The sequence below is a fragment of the Eschrichtius robustus genome, chromosome 3 (genome assembly GCF_028021215.1).
Source record: "Eschrichtius robustus isolate mEscRob2 chromosome 3, mEscRob2.pri, whole genome shotgun sequence".
Classification (NCBI taxonomy): Eukaryota; Metazoa; Chordata; class Mammalia; order Artiodactyla; family Eschrichtiidae; genus Eschrichtius; species Eschrichtius robustus.
Genome location: NC_090826.1, coordinates 88,872,895 through 88,897,535, shown reverse-complemented (window position 1 = coordinate 88,897,535; position 24,641 = coordinate 88,872,895). Strand labels below are relative to the sequence as shown.

The window sequence follows — 24,641 nt, the reverse complement described above, 5'->3', positions numbered from 1 at the left end:
CAGGAAGAGCAGGAGAGGAGTGGAGGGCAATCGCCTGGCCCTCCAGGGAGCCTGCTGAGCTCCCAAGCTGGTACCCCCTCTCCAAAGCCCCATCAAGGCCACGTGGGTCCTGGGGCCATAAGAGGGAGGCCGGGGAGATCAGGAGAGACAGGCGGGAGGAGGCATCTGGGAGGAGTGGGAGAGGTGCGGAGGGCAACTGCCCCGCCCACTCGGGCCTGGGGAGCCTGCTGAGCTCCTAGGCCGGTTCCCTGCACTCCAAGGCTGCCCCCCCCCCGGGGGCATAGGAGGGAGGCCGGGGAGATCAGGAGAGGAAGGCAGGAGGAGCCCTCCCAGACTGGAGGAGGAGGAGAGGAGAGGAGGGCATTTACCCCACCCACTCAAGCCCAGGAAGCCTGCTGGGCTCCTAGGTGAGGTCCCCTGCCCTCTGAGACCAGGGATGGGGGGCACGCCTGGGCCGCTTCTGTTCCTTGAGCCTAAGCCCCACCCACCACAGCCCCCAGGACCTTTTCCAGCCCTGTGGGTCCTGAGCATTAGCCACACCCACCACCCAAACCTTGCCCTTTCTTAGGCCCCGCCCTCCACAGCCAAGGCCTTTTCCCCCTTTATTTGTTTTTCTTTTCTCTCCTCCTCTTTTTTACTATTGTGGTACTGATGTACCTTAGGCTTATTGATTCATCTATATTTTTATTTGTATATTCTTTCTAACATATCTGTCAGTTTCCTATCTAATTTTATTTTTTACTTTGTTATTGTTCTCTTTTTTTTTTTTTCCCATCCCACGCAACTTGCAGGATCTTGGTTCCTGAGCCGGGGGTCAGGCCAAAGCTCCTGCGGTGGGAGCTCCAAGTCCAAACCACTGGACAAACAGAGAACCTCAGACCTCAGGGAATATTCATCGGAATGAGGTCTCACAAAGTTCCTCATCTCAGCCCCAAGACCTAGCTCTACACAATAGCTGACAAACTCCAGTGTTGGAAGCCTCAGGCCAAACAACCAATAAGACAGGAACACAATCCCACTCATAACAAAAAAAAAGAGACAGAAAAAACGATGTCACAGATGAAGGAGCAAGGTAAAAACCTACAAGACCAAATAAATGAAGAGGAAATAGGCAATCTACCTGAAAAAGAATTCAGAGCAATGATAGTAAAGATGATCCAGAATCTTGGAAATAGAATGGAGGCACGGATTGAGAAAATACAAGAAATGTTTAACAAGATCTGGAAGAACTAAAGAACAAACAAACGGAGATGAACAACACAATAACTGAAATGAAAAATACACTAGAAGGAATCAATAACAGAATAACTGAGGCAGAAGAACGAATAAGTGAGCTGGAAGACAAAATGATGGAAATAACTGCAAGGAGCAGAATAAAGAAAAAAGAATGAAAAGAATTGAAGACAATATCAGAGACCTCTGGAGCAACACTAAACGCGCCAACATTCGAATTAGAGGGGTTCCAGAAGAAGAAGAGAAAAAGAAAGGGTCTGAGAAAATATTTGAAGAGATTATAGTCAAAAACTTCCCTAACATGGGAAAGGAAATAGTCACCCAAGTCCAGGAAGCACAGAGAGTCCCATACAGGATAAACGCTAGGAAAAACACACCAAGACACATACTAATCAAACTAACAAAAATTAAATTCAAAGAAAAAATATTAAAAGCAGCAAGGGAAAAACAAAAAATAACACACAAAGGAATCCCCATAAGGTTATCAACTGATTTTTCAGAGGAAACTCTGCAGGCCAGAGGGCAGTGGCAGAATATACTTAAGGAGAATGAGGGGAGGAGCTTCAAGATGGCAGAAGAGTAAGACATGGAGATCACCTTCCTCCCCACAAATACATCAGAAATACATCTATATGTGGAACAACTCCTACAGAATACCTACTGAATGCTAGCAGAAGAACTCAGACCTCCCAAAAGGCAAGAAACGCCCCATGTAACTGGGTAGGGCAAAAGAAAAAAGAAAAAACAGAGACAAAAGAATAGGGATGGGACCTGCACGTCTAGGAGGGAGCTATGAAGGAGGAAAGGTTTCCACACACTAGGAAGCCCCTTCGCGGGCGGAGACTGCGGGTGGCGGAGGGGGGAAGCTTCGGAGCCACGGAGGAGAGTGCAGCCACAGGGGTGCGGAGAGCAAAGCGGAGAGATTCCCGCACAGAGGACTGGTGCCAACCAGCACTCACCAGCCCGAGAGGCTTGTCTGCTCACCCGCCGGGGCGGGTGGGGGCTGGGAGCTGAGTCTCGGGCTTTGGTCGGATCCCAGGGAGAGGACTGGGGTTGGCGGCGTGAACACAGCCTGAAGGGGTTAGCGCACCACAGCTAGCCGGGAGGAAGTGCGGGAAAAAGTCTGGAGCTGCCGAAGAGGCAAGAGACTTTTTCTTGCCTCTTTGTTTCCTGGTGCACAAGGAGAAGGGATTAAGAATGCCGCTTAAACGAGCTCCAGAGACAGGCGTGAGCCGCGGTTATCAGTGCGGACCACAGAGACGGGCATGAGACGCTAAGGCTGCGACTGCAGCCACCAAGAAGCCTGTGTGCAAGTACAGGTCACTATCCACACCTCCCCTCCCAGGAGCCTGTGCAGCCTGCCACTGCCAGGGTCCCGTGATCCAGGGACAACTTCCCTGGGAGAACGCACGGCACACCTCAGGCTGGTGCAACATCACACCGGCCTCTGCCGCTGCAGGCTCCCCCCACATCCATACCCCTCCCTCCCCCCGGCCTGAGTGAGCCAGAGCCCCCGATTCAGCTGCTCCTTTAACCCCGTCCTGTGTGAGCGAAGAATGGACGCCCTCAGGCGACCTACACGCAGAGGCGGGTCCATATCCAAAGCTGAACCCTAGGAGCTGTGCGAACAAAGAAGAGAAAGGGAAATTTCTCCCAGCAGCCTCAGGAGCAGTGGATTAAATCTCCACATTCAACTTGATGTACCCTCCATCTGTGGAATACCTGAATAGACAACGAATCATCCCAAATTGAGGAGGTGGACATAGGAGCAACGATATATATATTTTTTCCCCTTTTTCCCTTTTTGTGAGTGTGTATGTGTATGCTTCTGTCTGTGATATTGTCTGCATAGCTTTGTTTTTACCATTTGTCCTGGATTCTGTCTGTCTGCTTTTTTTGTTTGTTTGTTTGTTTTTAGTATAGTTTTTAGCACTTGTTATCATTGGTGGATTAGTTTTTTGGTTTGGTTGCTCTCTTCTTTCTTTTTCTATGTTTTTATTACTTAAAAAAATTTTTTTAATAATTATTTTTTGTTTTAATTATTTTATTGTACTTTATTTTATTTTATCTTCTTCTTTCTTTCTTTCTTATTTTTCCCCCTTTTATTCTGAGCCGTGTGGATGACAGGCAATTGGTGCTCCAGCCAGACGTCAGGGCTGTGCCTCTGAGATGGGAGAGCCAAGTTCAGGACACTGGTCCACAAGAGACCTCCCAGCTCCACGTAATATCAAACAGCGAAAATCTCCCAGAGATCTCCATCTCAACGCTAAGACCCAGCTCTACTCAACGACCAGCAAGCTACAGTGCTGGACACCCTATGCCAAACAACTAGCAAGACAGGAACAAAACCCCAGCCATTAGCAGAGAGGCTGCCTAAAATCACAATGAGGTCACAGACACCCCAAAAACACACCACCAGACGTGGACCTGCCCACCAGAAAGACAAGATGCAGCCTCATCCACCAGAACACAGGCACTAGTCCCCTCCACCAGGAAGCCTACACAACCCACTGAACCAACCTTAGCCACTGGGGACAGACACCAAAAACAACGGGAATTATGAACCTGCAGCCTGCGAAAAGGAGACCCCAAACACAGTAAGTTAAGCAAACAGAGAAGACAGAGAAACACACAGCAGATGAAGGAGCAAGGTAAAAACCCATCAGACTTAACAAATGAAGAGGAAATAGGCAGTTTACCTGAAAAAGAATACAGAATAATGATAGTAAAAATGATCCAAATCTTGGAAATAGAATGGAGAAAATACAAGAAACGTTTAACAAGGACCTAGAAGAACCAAAGAGCAAACAAACAGTGATGAACAACACAATAAACGAAATTAAAAATTCTCCACAAGGGATCAATAGCAGAATAACTGAGGTAGAAGAATGGATAAGTGACCTGGAAGATAAAATGGTGCAAATAACTACTGCAGAGCAGAATAAAGAAAAAAGAATGAAAAGAATTGAGGACAGTCTCAGAGACCTCTGGGAAAACATTAAACGCACCAACATTCGAATTATATGGGTCCAAGAAGAATAAGAGGAAAAGAAAGGGACTGAGAAAATATTTGAAGACATTATAGTTGAAAATTTCCCTAATATGGGAAAGGAATTGTTAATCAACTGCAGGAAGCATAGAGAGTCCCACGCAGGATAAATCCAAGGAGAAACATGCCAAGACACATATTAATGAAACTATCAAAAATTAAATACAAATAAAAATTATTAAAAGCAGCAAGGGAAAAACAACAAATAACACACAAGGGAATCCCCATAAGGTTAACAGCTAATGTTTCAGCAGAAACTCTGCAAGCCAGAAGGGAGTGGTAGGACATATTTAAAGTGATGAAGGAGAAAAAGGTACAACCAAGGTTACTCTACCCAGCAAGGATCTCATTCAGATTTGATGGAGAAATTAAAACCTTTACAGACAAGCAAAAATTAAGAGAATTCAGCACCACCAAACCAGATTTACAACAAATGCTAAAGGAACTTCTGTAGGCAGGAAACACAAGAGAAGGAAAAGACCTACAATAACAGACCCAAAACAGTTAAGAAAATTGTAATAGGAATGGACATATTGATAATTACCTTAATGTAAATGGATTAAATGCTCCAACCAGAAGACATACACTGGATGAATGGATACAAAAACAAGACCCATATATATGCTGTCTACAAGAGACTCACTTCAGACCTAGGGACACATACAGACTGAATGTGAGGGGCTAGAAAAAGATATTCCATGCAAATGGAAATCAAAAGAAAGCTGGAGTACCAATTCTCATATCAGACAAAATAGACTTTAAAACAAAGACTATTACAAGAGACAAAGCAGGACATTACATAATGATCAAGGGATCAATCCAAGAAGATATAACAATTGTAAATATTTATGCACCCAACATAGGAGCACCTCAATACATAAGGCATACACTAACAGCCATAAAAGGGAAAATCGACAGTAACATAATCATAGCAGGGGAATTTAACACCCACTTTCACCAATGGACAGATCATCCAAAATGAAAATAAATAAGGAAACACAAGCTTTAAATGATACTTTAAACAAGATGGACTTAATTGATATTTATAGGACATTCCATCCAAAAACAACAGAATACAATTTCTTCTCAAGTGCTCATGGAACATTCTCCAGGATAGATCATATCTTGGGTCACAAATCAAGCCTTGGTAAATTTAAGAAAATTCAAATCGTATCAAGTATCTTTTCCAACCACAACGCTATGAGACTAGATATCAATTACAGGAAAAATTCTGTAAAAAATACAAACACATGGAGGCTAAACAATACACTACTTAATAACCAAGAGATCACTGAAGAAATCAAAGACAAAATCAAAAAATACCTGGAAACAAATGACAATGAAAACACGACGACCCAAAACCTATGGGATGCAGCAAAAGCAGTTCTAAGAGGGAAGTTTATAGCAATACAATCCTATCTTAAGAAACAAGAAACATCTCAAATAAACAATCTAACCTTACACCTAAAGCAATTAGAGAAAGAAGAACAAAAACAACCCAAAGTTAGCAGAAGGAAAGAAATCATAAAGATCAAATCAGAAATAAATGAAAAAGAAATGAAGGAAACGATAGCAAAGATCAATAAAACTAAAAGCTGGTTCTTTGAGAAGATAAACAAAATTGAAAAACCATTAGCCAGACTCATCAAGAAAAAAAGGGAGACTCAAATCAATAGAATTAGAAATAAAAAAGGAGAAGTAACAACTGACACTGCAGAAATACAAAGGATCATGAGAGATTACTACAAGCAACTCTATGCCAATAAAATGGACAACCTGGAAGAAATGAAAAAATCCTTAGAAATGCACAACCTTCTGGAACTGAACCAGGAAGAAGTAGAAAATATGAACAGACCAATCACAAGCACTGAAATTCAAACTGTGATTAAAAATCTTCCAACAAACAAAAGCCCAGGACCAGATGGCTTCACAGGCGAATTCTATCAAACATTTAGAGAAGAGCTAACACCTATCCTTCTCAAACTCTTCCAAAAGATAGCAGAGGGAGGAACACTCCCAAACTCATTCTATGAGACCACCATTACCCTGATACCAAAACCAGACAAAGATATGACAAAAAAAAGAAAATTACAGACCAATATCACTGATGAATATAGATGCAAAAATCCTCAACAAAATACTAGCAAACAGAATCCAACAGCACATTAAAAGGCTCATACACCATGATCAAGTGGAGTTGATCCCAGGAATGCAAGGATTCTTCAATATACGCAAATCAATCAACGTGATACACCATATTAACAAATTGAAGGAGAATGACCATATGATCATCTCAATAGATGCAGAGAAAGCTTTCGACACAATTCAACACTCATTTATGATAAAAACCCTCCAGAAAATAGGCATAGGGGGAACTTTCCTCAACATAATAAAGGCCATATATGACAAACCCACAGCCAACATCGTCCTCAACGGTGAAAAACTGAAACCATTTCCAGTAAGATGAGGAACAAGACAAGGTTGCCCACTTTCACCACTATTATTCAACATAGTTTTGGAAGTTTTAGCGACAGCAATCAGAGAAGAAAAAGAAATAACAGGAATCCAAATCGGAAAAGAAGAAGTAAAGCTGTCACTGTTTGAAGATGACATGATACCATACATAGAGAATCCTAAAGGTGCTACGAGAAAACTACTAGAGCTAATCAATGAATTTGGTAAAGTAGCAGGATATAAAATTAATGCACAGAAATCTCTTGCATTCCTATATACTAATGATGAAAAATCTGAAAGTGAAATTAAGAAAACACTCCCATTTACCATTGCAACAAAAAGAATAAAATATCGAGGAATAAACCTACCTAAGGAGACAAAAGACCTGTATGCAGAAAATTATAAGACACTGATGAAAGAAATTAAAGATGATACAAATAGATGGACAGATATACCATGTTCTTGGAGTGGAAGAATCAACAATGTGAAAATGACTATACTACTCAAAGCAATCTACCGATTCAATGCAATCCCTATCAAACTACCAATGGCATTTTTCACAGAACTAGAACAAAAAATTTCACAATTTGTATGGAAACACAAAAGACCCCGAATAGCCAAAGCAATCTTGAGAAAGAAAAATGGAGTTGGAGGAATCAGGCTCTCTGACTTCAGACTATACTACAAAGCTACAGTAATCAAGACAGTATGGTACTGGCACAAAAACAGAAATATAGGTCAATGGAACAGGATAGAAAGCCCAGAGATAAGCCCACGCACATATGGTCACCTTATCTTTGATAAAGGAGGCAAGACTATACAGTGGAGAAAAGACAGCCTCTTCAATAAGTGGTGCTGGGAAAACTAGACAGCTACATGTAAAAGAATGAAATTAGAACACTCCCTAACACCATACACAAAAATAAAGTCAAAATGGATTAAAGACCTAAATGTAAGGCCAGACACTATCAAACTCTTAGAGGAAAACATACGCAGAACGCTCTATGACATAAATCACAGCAAGATACTTTTTGACCCACCTCCTAGAGAAATGGAAACAAAAACAAAAATAAACAAATGGGACCTAATGAAACTTAAAACTTTTGTACAGCAAAGGAAACCATAAACAAGACAAAAAGACAACCCTCAGAATGGGAGAAAATGTTTGCAAATAAAGCAACTGACAAAAGATTAATCTCCAAAATTTACAAGCAGCTCATGCAGCTCAATATCAAAAAAACAAACAACCCAATCCAAAAATGGGCAGAGGACCTAAATAGACATTTCTCCAAAGAAGATATACAGATTGCCAACAAACACATGAAAGAATGCTCAACATCATTAATCATTAGAGAAATGTAAATCAAAACTACAATGAGATATCATCTCACACCAGTCAGAATGGCCATCATCAAAAAATCTGCCAACAATAAATGCTGGAGAGGGTGTGGAGAAAAGGGAACACTCTTGCACTGTTGGTGGGAATGTAAATTGATACAGCCACTATGGAGAACAGTATGGACATTCCTTAAAAAACTAAAAATAGAACTATCATATGACCCAGCAATCCCACTACTGGGCATATACCCTGAGAAAACCATAATTCAAAAACAGTCATGTACCAAAATGTTCACAGCAGCTCTCTTTACAATAGCCAGGACATGGAAGCAAGCTAAGTGTCCATCGACAGATGAATGGATAAAGAAGATGTGGCACATATATACCATGGAATATTACTCAGCCATAAAAAGAAACAAAATTGAGTTATTTGTAGTGAGGTGGATGGACCTAGAGTCTGTCATACAGAGTGAAGTAAGTCAGAAAGAGAGAAACAAATACTGTATGCTAACACACATATATGGAATATTAAAAAAAAAAAAAGTTCAGAAGAACCTAGGCGCAAGATGGGAATAAAGACACAGACCTACTAGAGAATGGATTTGAGGATACAGGGAAGGGGAAGGGTAAGCTGGGACAAAGTGAGAGAGTGGCATGGACATGTATACACTACCAAACATAAAATAGATAGCTAGTGGGAAGCAGCTGCATAGCACAGAGAGATCAGCTTGGTGCTTTGTGACCACCTAGAGGGGTGGGATAGGGAGGGTGGGAGGGAGGGAGATGCAAGAGGGAAGAGATATGGGAACATATGTATATGTATAACTGATTCACTTTGTTAAAAAGCAGAAACTAGGGGCTTCCCTGGTGGCGCAGTGGTTGAGAATTTGCCTGCCAATGCAGGGGACACGGGTTCGAGCTCTGGTCTGGGAAGATCCCACATGCCACGGAGCAACTAGGCCCGTGAGCCACAATTACTGAGCCTGCGTGTCTGGAGCCTGTGCTCTGCAACAAGAGAGGCAGCGATAGTGAGAGGCCCGCGCACCGCGATGAAGAGTGGCCCCCACTTGCTGCAACTAGAGAAAGCCCACGCACAGAAACAAACACCCAACACAGCCATAAATAAATAAATAATTTTTTTTTAAAAAAGCAGAAACTAACACACCATTGTAAAGCAATTATACTCCAATAAAGATGTTAGAAAAAAAAAAAAGAATGCAGTTCTCTCTTACGCTGTTCATTGAAACAAATTCTCCCAAAACGTAAATTAAGGAAGATTTGCTTGAAATTTTCATTAATAGGTTTATAGCTTTAATATGTTAATAACTCACACAGTTTTTTTCACTTAAAAAAAAAAAAAGAATATACTTAAGGTGAGGAAAGAGAAAAACCTACAATCAAGATTACTCTACCCAGCAAGGATCTCATTCAGATTCGATGGAGAAGTCAAAAGCTATTCAGACAAGCAAAAGTTAAGAGAAATCAACACCACCAAACCAGCTTTACAACAAATGCTAAAGAAACTTCTCTAGGCAGGAAACACAAGAAAAAGACCCACAAAAACAAACCCAAAACAATTAAGAAAATGGTCCTAGGAACATACATATCAATAATAACCTTGAATGTAAATGGATTAAATGCCCCAACCAAAAGACAAAGACTAGCTGAATGGATACAAAAACAAGACACATATATATGCTGTCTACAAGAGACCCACTTCAGACCTAGAGACACATACAGACTGAAAGTGAGGGGATGGAAAAAGATATTCCATGCAAATGGAAATCAAAAGAAAGCTGGAGTAGCAATACTTGTATCAGATAAAATAGACTTTAAAATAAAGACTGTTACAAGAGACAAGGAGGGACACTGCATAATGGTCAAAGGATCAATCCAAGAAGAAGATATAACAATTATAAATGTTTCTGCACCCAACATAGGAGCACCTCAATACATAAGGCAAATGCTAACAACCATGAAAGGAGAAATCAACACTAACACAATAATAGTAGGGGACTTAAACACCCCACTTAAACCAATGGACAGATCATCCAGACAGAAAATAAAAAAGGAAACACAAGCTTTAAATTATACAATAAACCAGATAGATTTAATTGATATTTATAGAACATTCCACCCAAAAGTGGCAGAATACACTTTCTTCTCAAGTGCACACAGAACATTCTCCAGGATAGATAACATTTTGGGTCACAAATCAAGCCTCAGAAAATTTAAGAAAACTGAAATCGTATCAAGCATCTTTTCTGACCACAACGCTATGAGATTGGAAATCAACTGCAGGAAAAAAACTGGAAAAAACACAAATACATGGAGGCTAAACAGTGCACTACTAAATGACCAAGAGATCACTAAAGAAATCAAAGAAGAAATTTTAAAATACGTAGAAATAAATGACAACAAAAACACAACAACACAAAACCTATAAGACGCAGCAAACGCAGTTCTAAGAGGGAAGTTTATAGCAATTCAATCTCACCTCGAGAAACAAGAAAAATCTCAAATAAACAATCAAACCCTACACTTAAAACCACTAGAGAAAGAAGAACAAAGAAAACCCAAAGTCAGTGGAAGGAAAGAAATTATAAAGATCAGAGCAGAAGTAAATCAAATAGAAATGAAGAAAACAATAGCAAAGATCAATAAAACGAAAAGCTGGTTCTTTTTGATAAAGAATTGATAAACCCTTAGCCAGACTCATCAAGAAAAAAAGGGAGAGGATGCAAATCAATAAAATTTGAAATGAAAAAGGAGAAATCACAACAGACACTGCAGAAATACAAAGGATTATAAGAGACTACTACAAACAACTATATGCCAATAAAATGGACAACCATGAAGAAATGGACAAATTCTTGGAAAGGTACAATTTTCCAAGACTGAACCAGGGAGAATTAGAAAATATAAACAGACCTATCACAAATAATCAAATTGAAACCGTAATTAAAAATCTTCCAACAAACAAAAGTCCAGGACCAGATGGCTTCACAGGTGAATTCTATCAAACATTTAGAGAAGAGCTAACACTGATCCTTCTCAAATGCTTCCAAAAAATTGCAGAGGGAGAAACATTCCCAAATTCATTCTACAAAGCCACCATCACCCTGATACCAAAACCAGAAAAAGATATCACAAAAAAAGAAAATTATAGACCAATATCACTGATGAACATAGATGCAAAAATCCTGAACAAAATACTAGCAAACAGAACCAACAGCACATTAAAAAGATCATACACCATGATCAAGTGGGATTTATCCCAGGGATGCAAGGATTCTTCAATATATGCAAATCAATCAATGTGATACACCACATTAACAAATTAAGGAATAAAAACCATATGATCATCTCAATAGATGCAGAAGAAGCTTTTGACAAAATTCAACACCCATTTATGATAAAAACTCTCCAGAAAATGGGCATAGAGGGAATCTATCTCAACATAATAAAGGCCATATATGACAAACCCATAGCAAGCCTCATACTCAATGGTGAAAAACTGAAAGCATTTCCACTAAGATCAGGAACAAGGCAAGGATGTCCACTCTCGCCACTCTTATTCAACATAGCTTTGGAAGTCCTAGCCACAGCAATCAGAAAAGAAAAAGACATAAAAGGAATACAAACTGGAAAAGAAGAAGTAAAACTGTCACTGTTTGCAGATGACATGATACTATACATAGAAAAACCTAAAGAGGCCACCAGGAAACTACTAGAACTAATCAATGAATTTGGTAAGGTTTCAGGATAAAAAAATTAATGCACAGGAATCTCTGGCATTCCTATACACCAACAACGAAAAATCAGAAAGAGAAATTAAGGAAACACTCCCATTTACCATTGCAACAAAAAGAATAAAATACCTAGGAATAAACCTGCCTAAGGAGGCAAAAGACTTGTACTCAGAAAACTATAAAACACTGATGAAAGAAATCAAAGATGACATAAACAGATGGAGAAATATACCATGTGCTTGGATTGGAAGAATCAATATTGTGAAAATGAGTATACTACCCAAAGCAACCTACAAATTCAGTGCAATCCCTAGCAAACTACCAATGGCATTCTTCACAGAACTAGAACAAAAAATTTTACAATTCGTATGGAAACACAAAAGACCCCGAAGAGCCAAAGCAATCTTGAGAAAGAAAAACAGTGTTGGAGGAATCAGGCTCCCTGATTTCAGACTATACTACAAAGCTACAGTAATGAAGACAGTATGGTACTGGCACAAAAACAGAAATATAGATCAATAGTACAGGATAGAATGCCCAGAGGTAAACCCATGCACATATGGGCACCTAATTTATGACAAAGGAGGCAAGAACACACAATGGAGAAAAGACATCCTCTTCAATAAGTTGCGCTGGGAAAACTGGACAGCTACATGTAAAAGAATGAAATTAGAACACTCCCTAACATCATACACAAAAATAAACTCCAAATGGATTAAAGACTTAAATGTAAGACCAGACACTACAAAACTCTTAGAGGAAAACATAGGAAAAACACTCTTTGACATAAACCACAGGAAGATCTTTTTTGACCCACCTCCCAGAGTAATGGAAATAAAAACAAAAATAAACAAATGGGACTTAATTAAACTTAAAAGCTTTTGCACAGCAAAGGAAACCATAAACAAGACAAAAAGACATCCCCCAGAATGGGAGATATTTGCAAATGAAACAACAAAGGATTAATCTCCAAAATATACAAACAGCTCATGGAGCTCATTATCAAAGAAACAAACAATCCAGTTAAAAAATGGGCAGATGACCTAAACAGACATTTCACCAAGGAAGATAAACAGATGGCCAAGAGGCACATGAAAAGATGCTCAACATCACTAATTATTAGAGAAATGCAAACCAAAACTACAATGAGGTATCACCTCACACCAATCAGAATGGCCATTATCAAAAAATCTAGAAACAATAAATGCTGGAAAGGGTGTGGTGAAAAGGGAACCCTCCTGCACTGTTGGTGGGAATGTAAATTGATACAACCACTATGGAAAACGGTATGCAGGTTCCTTAAAAAACTAAAAATAGAACTACCATATGACCCAGCAATCCCACTACTGGGCATATACCCTGAGAAAACCATAACTCAAAAAGAGTCATGTACCACAATGTTCATTGCAGCACTATTTACAATAGCCAGGACATGGAAGCAACCTAAGTGTCCATCGACAGATGAATGGATAAAGAAGATGTGGCACATATATACAATGGACTATTTCTCAGCCGTAAAAAAAAACGAAATTGAGTTATTTGCAGTGAGGTGGATGGACCTAGAGTCTGTCATACAGAGTGAAGTAAGTCAGAAAGAGAAAAACAAATACCGTATGCTAACGCATATATATGGAATCTAAAAAAAAAAAAAAATGTTTCTGAAGAACCTAGGGGCAGGACAGGAATAAAGACACAGACGTAGAGAATGGACTTGAGGACACAGGGAGGGGGAAGGGTAAGCTGGGACGAAGTGAGAGAGTGGCATGGACATATATACACTACCAAATGTAAAATAGATAGCTAGTGGGAAGCAGCTGCATAGCACAGAGAGATCAGCTCGGTGCTTTGCGATGACCTAGAGGGGTGGGATAAGGAGGATGGGAGGGAGGCTCAAGAGGGTGGGGATATGGGGACATGTGTATGCATATGGCTGATTCACTTTGTTGTACAACAGAAACTAACACAGTATTGTGAAGCAATTATACTGCAATAAAGATTTATTTTAAAAAAGTGATAGGATTTTACATTTTAGACAATTTTTTTTAATCTACACTGGCTTTCTCCTTTCACAAAATATTCAAAAATTTGATCAAGCTGTAGGGTCTTCATATATGGTGATTGTTGTTCACACACCAGAACTGAAGCCCAAAGATACTAACCAGTTCACTCACTTTAGCATAACAAGTGAATATGGAATTCAGGACTAAAATCCCCAGGGGTCCTGTGATTGTCCCAGAGTTCTTTCCACTCTCGGCTCATCCATTCAGTCGCTCCATTCTACAGATACTAAGACCGGCTGAGCATGCGGCACTGTGACAGACACTGGGGCCAGAAACATGAAGACAAGCAGGATGCCTGCCCTCATGAGATATACAGTACTGAGCCACTAATGCTTATTTACAAGCATTTTCTAAATCTTTCCATATCCGGCTTCTTGGAATTAAATTCAGTACTATAAACTTTTATTTAAGTACCACCCATGAGCAAGGCACCGTGCTGAGTTATTTTTCCACTACTTAATCTCTTCCTATCGTAAACTCTTTTTCTTATAGAACGACAAAGTGGCTCTTTGTTTTTAATCCTTTGATTCAGCTAGTCCAATGTTTATTTGCTGTCTACAAGCTACCCAGGACAGGGCTTTGCTCAGAGGATAAGGAGATAAGCAAGTAGAGGATATAATTTTGACCACGATACGTTATCAAAGAAGTTGTAGACACAAGAATATTGACCAAGAAGCAAAGAAATTAGGTTTAAACTGAAACTGGGCTCTCAAAGAAAGGGACTGTGTGAGTTGTGACACACAAAGAATGTGTCATTGATGACAAGGACTTCAACAGACTCTAAAGAATAGGAAGGTTGCGGAACATTTTCAGCAAAGGGTCCAGTGATGGAAAGCCTGGCTGGTCCGGAGAATGTGTTAGTGTGTGCTGAGTGGAAAATAAGGGCAGATGGGTGTGGAGGAGCCAGATTAAAGGGCACCTCTGATTTAAGTGGAGGAACCTGTACTTAGGGGAAGTAGGTTATCAATTGTGGGCCAAAGGCACCACAGACTGCTGAGTTATTTGGGAATCCCCAAATCCAGATGCAAAGTTCTCTGAGCACTGATCAGGGCACATCTCCTGCATATACGTGTTATTACTCCTCAGACATGCAGATGAGCCTCTGATGAACGAAATTCAACTCATTTAAAAAGTATTATGAAGTTCATGATATTATCAACAACTAATAAACATACAATTGGTATCATGCAAAAATCCGATTTTGCCTTTAATCAATGTAAAGGGCAAAATAAAGCTGTCATGTATTTGGGGGCAAAGAATGTGACATGATAAAAGCAGCTGGATGAGGCAGCAGCATACCTCTGGATTGGAAAGGACAGAGACGGGAGCCAGAGAGCGGAGCTGGAAGGCTGGGGCAGGAGCAAGGCTGGCTGACAGGCATGGACAGGGGAGACAGTGGTAATAACGAAGAGCTGAATTAGAAAGACATTTTGATTGGGTCACAGAGAAAGCTAAAGGCAACGGATATTTCTAGCCTGGAAAATTGGTACAATGTCATCCATGAAAACATTTAGTTGGAAAAGGACATAGGAAAATGCTGGTGGCTTCGTTTTTTATATGTTTCGGAATCTCCCCCTTCCCTCAAAAGGAGGGGGCCTTTTGTCAGCTTTTTCTAGTCAAATAGTAAACAGAATCTTCTCTAATTTCCTCAGTACTTGGAAATGCACAATTTTTCAGCAAATCTAAGATACCATGTCATCTAATGGTGTAACACACACCATTATTTAAGTTCCACTACGAAAAAATTAAACTATGGTATGCGATCAATTTTAAGATCCATCCTAGTTTCATGAATGTGAAAATTTTAAAAACGCACGTCTCTAAGTCAGTGTTTCTCAACCTTTTCTTCATTATTGTCCTCCCCCCCCAACCAAGAGCCTCTCCAGGCACTTTTTTCCTAACTGTCCCCCATGAAATTTTACTGTCACAGACAGACCACATATTTCTTTATGTGCCGTGTATAAATCTGCACTTTATACAGAAAAAGAAAATGTTTTTTACCACCCAAAAACAATTTTTTCCCCCTGGAGGGCAGTATCACCTGAGGTTGAGAACACATATCAAAAATGTAAATGAAATTACAATCAAGCTCATGTTTATGGATGCCTGGCATTCCCTTCCCATTCACTCTTCCTTTTTAAAAATTATATTTACACTATTTTATTAGATGAGGGGTGTGTGTGTGTGTGTGTGTGTGTGTGTCCTGTTTTCATCTGAAGTACATTTTACCCCAGATAAAACATCGACATTCTTTAGAAAAGAGTGAAGCTTAATCATGGTCTCAGTAGGACTCTCTTCCTTTAATATGAGTTATTTGCCTTCATGTTTGTGCCCAGAGCAAATATTTTCTGTTTCTGCAGAGTTGTTAAGTCCTCAGACATCTGACAAGACTACAGGTAATCATGTTGATACAACACAGCTGGACAGCCTGACTCAGGAAGCCCAGTTGGTTTCCAGTGTCCTCCCTCAAGTTACCAGTTTGGGTCTCTGTCTGGGGAGAAAATGGCCTTCTCTACGGAGACAACACTATCTCTCCCTGAACCCCTCCCTGTGCAGGAGGCTGCCCGTTCCCTTGTTTGGGCTCCTCATCACACACACTCACAACCAAGAAAAAAAGGTGGTGCAGAAATTTTTCAACTTTCTCTAAAACTAAAGTTGCTTCCCCCTTTTAAAAAGAGTCTATAATTTAGATCTATAAAAAGAACCTACTTAGCACTCAATAGTTAGGAGCTCTTACCACAATTCAACAGAATAGGAACAGTTCACTAAGTTTCTATAAAAACTTTAACAAATTTTTTAAAGCATTCATAATTAAAGGGCTCCCTGGCACAGCAAGAGAAGACTTTGAAACGTCTTCTATTTATACCAAGTTAAGCACTGATTGCCTTACAGTTCCAGGCGTTTTCTGAAACTCCTACAGAACATCAAACATCACATACTGGAACATCACAATGTTGTCGTTGTTTAATGATTATTTGTGCTGGAAAATTTCACGAAATCATAGCCATTCCTTTTATCAACCAGAAGGCAAACTGCAGATATTGAATCATTGTAAGATTTCACACATTCCCAGAAAATTAGTTTCCAGTTTGTCTCTGTTTTTAGTACTTTACGTTGAGGCATGAAATAGTCATTTTCTCAGCAGCTACCAAAGTTCATTTGACATTGGATAAGGGTCTCTCTCCCTCCTCCTTATAGTTCAATTAAAATGCTCCCTGCTGCTTTAATTTCCAGGAAACTAAGCTGACTTAATTAGGGCAGATGTCGAAATAATTAACAGGCCTATAGTAGCTAAGCACGCTATTTAAAGCAATACAGCTGTAATTAAATCAAAAGTGTAATCCTTATGAAAGAATCCTACATGTGTGTACAAGTGGAAGCAAATGAAATAACACTCTCAAAAAGATGTCACCACCTGTAAATGTGACCTTCCTATAAAAGAACTGACTTCGATGCTAAAGGTTCTGATTAAAATATCAAAACCTCTGCAACATAAAATATATGTATTTCTTGACATATTCTTTACAAGGTCAACATTCACAGGTCAAGGATATAATAAAGAGAATACCTGTAACAAGAATGTTTAACACCAGAGCGGTTCATTTTCCCAATGTTTGTTAGGTGAGGAATAATATCAAGAGAGATGCTGAGTTTCAAGGAAAGCTTTGCATTTCTCCTCCCCTGAATTTGTCAATCCAAGACAATGACAGGCAGAGAAACTATATGCCTTGGTAACCATAAAACTAACTGATTAGGAAATAAGGCCAAATTAATCCCAGGAAAAATACTGATTTTTATGACACAAAAATAAGCTTTGAAACAGAGCATATGAATAGCTCCTACTAAACGTTAGCAGCTGCCATATTCCCATTAGCTTTCAAGTTCCACTGACAGCTGAAATACAATGGTCTCTTGGTATGCGCGAGGGATTGGTTCCGGGAACCCAGCGGATTCCAAAATCCAGGGATGCTCAAGTCCCTTATAGTCACTTTGGCGGATGCGGGACCCCCGGATACCACGGAGGGCCGACTGCATGAGAAATGCAGGCTTTTCCTTGGGTCTGGCCAATCTTTAACAAAATGGGATGGAGAGGCAAAGCCAGGGCGCATATGGATCACTCGGGGTCAAGCCAGAGCACCGCCACCCCACAGTGACCTGGGCAGAACCGAAAGCAGCAGTCCTTTCTAACAGACCCACGCCCCCCGCACCCCCGAGACAGGAAGTCCAGCAAGTCGGGGCCCCGTCCTGCTGAGAAACGCGGAGGGGCGGGAGGGGGCTCTGCCAACGTGGACGAAGCTTGACTGAGGCGCCCTCCGCTGAACCAGGGGCCACGTGCGGCTCGTTTCCCTCGCCGGGGCTCCCTCAAAATGCAGCTTCCAGTTACTGCTCACATGTTCAGCAAAGTACCTCCACCTACTCAAATCTTAAACATAGAAACAAGGGGCTACAAAATGGTATTTTAATTTCTGTTAGAACCAAAGCCATCTCGTCTGAGTAAGTCAGTTACAGCAGCACTAGGCACATGAAAAGAACAGTACAATCCCTAACACCTACCAGGCAATTAGCATAAAACGCGACAGAAACCGGTTCTCAGACGCAACACCGGAGAACAGCACCACCCAGTGGCGGTATGAAAAGCTGCATGTGAGGAACTAGAGGCTCCACCCCTGGTGGCCAAAGTGATTTCTCCTCACTGAAACCAAAGACCCCAGTAAAATACCTTCCACCGTGCTGGAAAATCTACAATGCGAGCCTCCTCAGAGTCTATAACAACTAGGCTTAGAGCAAATGGTATTTCATGTTTCCTGAGTAGCTGACGCAAGGTTGCCAGGTAAAATACAGAATATATGTTTGGTGCACTATTTGAGACATGGTAAAAAAGTACTCACTGTTTATCTAAAATTCAAATTTAACTGGGCATCTTGTATTTTTATTTGCTAAATCTGGCGACTCCTGTTCCAAAGTATGCACTCCTGGAGACCACAGATGCATTTACATAAGTCTTTCAGTCTTTCGAAGAGGCAGTAACAGGCCTGTGGCAAGGAAGCTAGCGATGAGCCAGCCGGGTATGCTGCCGCCCCTAGGGCTAGGGTCAGGGTTAAGGTTAGGTATGCTGCCGCCCCCTAGGTTTAGGGTCAGGGTTAGGGTTAGGTATGCTGCCGCCCCTAGGTTTAGGGTCAGGGTTTGGGTTAGGGTCAGGGTTAAGGTTAGGTATGCTGCCGCCCCCTAGGGTTAGGGTCAGGGTTAGGGTTAGGTATGCTGCCGCCCCTAGGGTTAAGGTCAGGGTTAGGGTTAGGTATGCTGCCGCCCCGTGCAATCGGCAGGTAAGACACTCTGTTCCACGATGCAAAAGGCTAATAGGGGAGAGGAAGGGGTAGGGGGGTGCGAAGTGGGGCTCCAGATAGCTGGGTCACGAAATGGGAGCATTAAATATCAGATGGGTGGAGGAGGATGGAAAAAGGATGGGCAATCATGGAAGAGAAGGAGAAAGGGGAACAAACAACCCTTGCCTCCTGACAACTGTGCCAGCCTACCGACGGTGCTGCTGCGATTTCCCCTCCTCGTGGCACCTGGTGTCAGCGATTGTGAACTTGGGAACGTAAGGCCAGAACAACTGCCTCGTCTGGAAAGCCGCACACCACCGACTGTCCACATCCAAGCGATCCTTTCGCTTGGGTCGTTTAAATGGGTTTGTGTTCCAGTTTTCTCAAACTAAAAACAACTCATTTGTTTCCTAAGCCTATAACTGGCTTTGTTTTACATGTTTTGCTGTCTTTTGGCTCACCCCCTCTCAGAAACCCAGTGCCCACCGCGGCCTCCTCGCTCGCACCTTTGCAGTGAACCGCGATCGCCCCCTCCGTGTTCTCGCAGATATTCAGGAACCTTCGCACGATGTTGTCGCTGGGTGTGCTGCCATCGATGAAGAAGAGGTCGTAGTGCTCGAAGCCGGCATCGGTGAAGCGCTTCGCCTCGTAAATCTTTTTGTTCAGCCTCACGATTGCAGTCACGTTATGCTTTTTGAAATAAGGAAAGTAGGCTTCGGGGGCGTGAAGAGGATAACCTAAAGGAAAGCAGGGGCTGTAAGCAAAAGGCACGCATTTCGTCTTTCGTAACCCAGGAACACGAAAACCCTTCACAATAAAGATGATCAATCTCAACAGAGCTTAGGAGGAAAGCGCATTTCAGGAGAGAGTAAGGTCGAAGCACGTTCCTAAAAGCAGCAGTCTGAAAAACTGAGAAAAACACCATAGGAGGGGAAAAAAAAAAACAACCTTTTCTGAGTATTGGAAATAGCTCGTGAACGTTCAAAACCTCAAGCTTTAGGCTTCAAATCCTGGGAGCTCACTCCTCCCAAGCCAAAACAAAGGCATTCCTGAGGCCCTCAGATGCGTACAGTAGGCCTGGAAGGACTCTGTCCTTTTTACTCCTCTTGACAAATACTTTTGAACGGCAGCCTTTTTGCCAGGTGTACAGTTTTAATCTACAGTGCAGCCCCCCACAAGAGAGACTGATAATTAAGCACCTACCATGTACAAGTCACAACTGCATAAATTTCTTTTAATAATTCTCAAAACAACCTATTGAGATAAAAATAGTAAACCCCATGGAACAGTTAAGAAACTAAAAGAGGTTGAGGGATCATTTTTGTAGACATTTTCTTTTTTGAGGAGAACAAGTGGTCGGGCTCTAACCCCCGTTCTACTGTGAGTGGGTCCAGCATCACGTGGAGCTGCAGTCAGCTGGGTTACAGACACATGACCTCGACTTGGCCAATCAACCAAGGTGACCCCTGGGGGCTTTGGCCACTGCAAGCCTTGCCTAGTGGCCCCAGGGTTTAAAAGGACTAATTTCTCAGCCCGTTGATTACCACATCTGTAACCCATTCAGGGCCTACCAGGTGAGGGGATCTCACTCAGAGCTCGTTCATGATGGTGGGCTCCAAGTGGGGCGGGCAGCAGGAGCCAGCAAAGTGACCCAGCAGTTTCTGCACTGTGGCTGTATTTCCTGCTGCCTCGAAGCTTGCATAGGCTGGTCATTTCCTATTTTCTCTCAGTTGCAAGCCAACTCATATGCCGGGGCTGGGGTGTACATATAACATTTCCCAAGCTACCTTTCCCACTGGGCTCCTGTCCGTCTGAAAAGTGGGAGGCACTAAAGTACTGCCGGAGCAACTGGAGGCCAGAGGAGGGAGAAGGGGTGTCTTCTGTTTTCCTGCCAGCATGACTTCAGCAGCAGAAGAGAGGAACTCCCAGCTTAGTTTGGCACTCCCGGCACCAGCCTGCAGCCCAGCCTCAGGGTCCCCACTCTTCAGGCTCCAAATGCAAGCAGCAGCTCTTCGGAGCTCCCAGCACCTGCCAAGGTCCCAGGTCCTGCTAACCTCACGTGTTCCTTTCTGTCCCTCGTTGCCTTAAAGGCAATAACTATTTCTTCCTTAATATGCTGGTTTTTTTCAGAGTTGTCCTTTTACTTTTTAGCCTTCTCTCTAACAAATTCCTTATATTGCATTCCCTCTGTCTGAAATAAAGTGGTTTCCATTCCTGCCTGGATCCTGCTGATACATGACCTCCCTTAGATTCTGTTCATTTTCTAAGCCTCATTTTCCAGCCTTCGCTTGGAGACTGTGAGCTCCCCAGCATAATTCCAATATCTGCTGCGTGCAACCAAGAGCCCTAACTGGCACCCTTAGCCAAGGTCGCACAAGGGATGAACGCAGAATTGGCAGGCAGGCCTAACTAATCCACAGCCCAGATACATGATTTTCACAAGCCAGGCTGCTTTTGAGCAAACAGGTAAGACAGAGCTTACTTACAATCCTCTGTGTAGAAACAGTGACTTATACACATTTAGAGAAAACAGATCCTTTCCACTTGGAAAAAAATCAAATCTGTTTTCCTAGTTGGTTTGTTTGCTCAAATCATTTTCCAGCCTAAAGGGAAAAAGAACTGTGGTTGGCATAAGGAAACAAGAGCTTTTCTATCATGTAAGGAATGGGAAGGAGAGGGCTTAGGAACACATGGGATGGGACATGGTGTGACAGACTGACAGGCGCTTCTAACCCTGGGTTCCTAGTGATCACTGGCACCTCTGTGATGGCACCTGTCATGAAGCACGCTAATGGTTCTTTTGGTGTCTGTCCCTTCCCTCCTCCACCAAGGCTGTAAGAACTTCTCTTTTCATATATGAATTCCCATCATGAGTAAATGGCATTACAGATAATATACCTAAATCTACTATCAAGAGAAACTGCATATATCTTTTGAGAAAAGAACACTGAACAGTTATCCAAATATGGTAATAGGGCACTGAAATAATAACAGTAATGGTAATCATAGCACCTAACATTTATTGAGCTCTTACTATGTGCCAGGCACTAAGCTAAGTGTTTCATGTATATCATCTCATTAAACCTTACAATTATCAGTCACTGATGCCTGGGAAAGTGAACTGGCCCATGCACACACTGCTGGGAAGAGACAGAGGCAGCATCTGAACCCTGACAGTCAGATTCTAGGGCTGGTGCTGGGGATGATTTAAGGTAAAATCCAACTCAATTCTATTTGTTAGATCTCCAAAAAACGGGACATTACGTGAACATTAGGGGCTGCACTTCCTAGATTTGTGAGGAAGTTTCTTAAAAATCCTCAAAAGCGTTTCAAATGAGTTATAACCAACAATGACAATATCTTCTGACCTCTGAACAACTGTGTTTTCGATGTATTTGGATGCTTCTGACGGAGGACTGGTTTTAGCAATGTGCACGGAGCTGACCGAGCTTTCATCCGATCCTTACTCCATCTGGCCACTAGATGGTGCCCTGGCATCAGTAAAGCACAGGCAGAGCCCTGGCGCTGACCAAACAATTTCAAAGCAAAGAGAGATTGTAAAACTCATCTCTTCCCAGACCCTCATTTAAAGGAAACTGAAGAACAGCAGAGTCAAATGACTAGTCCACCCATTCATTATTAAAAGTAAAAACTGCAAAATAGGCAGGCAAACGTGGAAAGCAATAAAATATGTTTATCAGGTTCATTAATGATAAAAATGTAATCAGAATATCTGCTACCTAATAAGCACCTATTAATGTGCCCGACACTGTGCAAGGCACTCACTTCCTAAAATATCCCTAATCTTCACCAAATGCCTGCAATGTGCATCCTATTTCCCCGTTTGATGATGAGAGAAGTTGAGGAACTCACGAAGCTCACACAGCCAGTTAGGGGCAGAGCCAGACTTCAACCAGCCCAGGCTCTTCACACCAAGCTTCTCTCATTAAATGAGCAGGCTGACGCTTCAAATTGTTTGGATTCCCTGTCTTGAGCTGTCTTTCCCTGTTCTTTCTTTCCTTTTTCTTTCTTTCTTTCTGAAGTAGAGATGAGGACATTGCCACCTAAGAGTTTGGGGGTGTTTTTGGAAAATTTGAAATCCAATTTGTTCTACTGCTATATTATTCATTTCTCAAGTCAAGCTTGTTTAACCAAAAAAGGGGTAGGGCTCCTCTTGTCCCCCCCCTGTCAAAACAATGTGAACAAAGATGGCTGAAAGGAACTCCTAGTTGGTCTCTGTTGACAACACACACTTAAGACTGCTATAATGCATTCTGCCAGACCCCAAGATTTTAGGGCTTCCTTTTGCTACATCCTAGCAACAGCTATTTCAGTGCTAACTCCTTAAAAATCTGCCTTTTTCTACTAACAGACCCCTAAAATGACTTTCAGCCACCTCAGAAAATACAGGGGTTTCTCAACCAAAAAAAAAAAAAAAATTTCTTAAGTTCAAAAAGAATTTACAGAGTTAAACCCCTTTACAAAAAAATATGACACTTCTAGTGAATATCAGATCTTAAAATGGGGATTCCAGTAAAATATCAATATTTTACCAACAACAGCCTTAAATGAAATTATTCTAGACATAAAAACTGGCAAGTATTAGGTAAGCAGCACTTTCACACCTTTTTTTCTCAATGTGAGAGGGCACAGTATATGCATAGAAAAAAAAGATATAGAGAGAACGATATCTTAACAGTGGTTATTTCTAGATTATATAATTACAGGTGACTTTTTATCTAGATTGCTTAAAGTTCTGTAGTGAACATGTTCTTTCTCTGTAGTAAAATAAAAAAGAACACAGAATTTGGAATCAAAGAGACCTGTGTTTGAATCCACACACTGCCACTTTCTGGCTATGTCAACCTGGGCAAGTTAGGTTACCAAGTCTCCATCTTCTCTTCCACAAAATAACTACCACCTGTTCCGGGGGTGTTTCTGATTATTAAATAGATGAAGTGTGCACAAAAGGCTTATTAGCACCACTCCCAGCATATAAGCAAATGGTGGATAATTATTTCCCTATATTGTAATATAGGGCCAAAAATAATCTTTTTAAGACTTTTGACAATTAAGAATTGACACACAAAATACATCCTTTTATCTTGTGATTCTACTTCCAAGAATTTAGAAAAGAAACCAGGGCTGCAAAAAAGATGTATGCACATGTATGCCAACCACTGTAGTTTTTAAAAAGTGAAAAACTGAACAACTTAGATCTCATTCAAAATTTAAATGATTGATTAGTAAAATTATGGCACAGTCATTGAATGCAGTCATGGAAAATTATAATGAAGATCTACATTTATTGCCATGGAAAGGAGTATGTGATATATTAAGTGAAAAAAAGCTGCTATAAGACAGTAATCATGTTATGACTCCATGCTGGTAAAAAAAAAGGAATATTTTTATAAGTCTGTGTGTGTGTGTG

The 24,641-nt window shown here is 41.2% G+C and overlaps 1 protein-coding gene across 3 annotated transcripts in view; it reads right to left on the bottom strand.

The window, feature by feature from the left end:
- The window catches only part of CDC14A (cell division cycle 14A), a 190,807-nt gene that overhangs the window by 52,670 nt on the left and 113,496 nt on the right, over nucleotides 1–24,641 (bottom strand). For all 3 annotated transcript variants that reach the window (XM_068538080.1, XM_068538081.1, XM_068538082.1), the window contains one exon: nucleotides 19,717–19,947. In XM_068538080.1, the coding sequence (XP_068394181.1) occupies nucleotides 19,717–19,947 (231 nt within the window). The remainder of the gene's footprint in view (nucleotides 1–19,716; nucleotides 19,948–24,641) is intronic.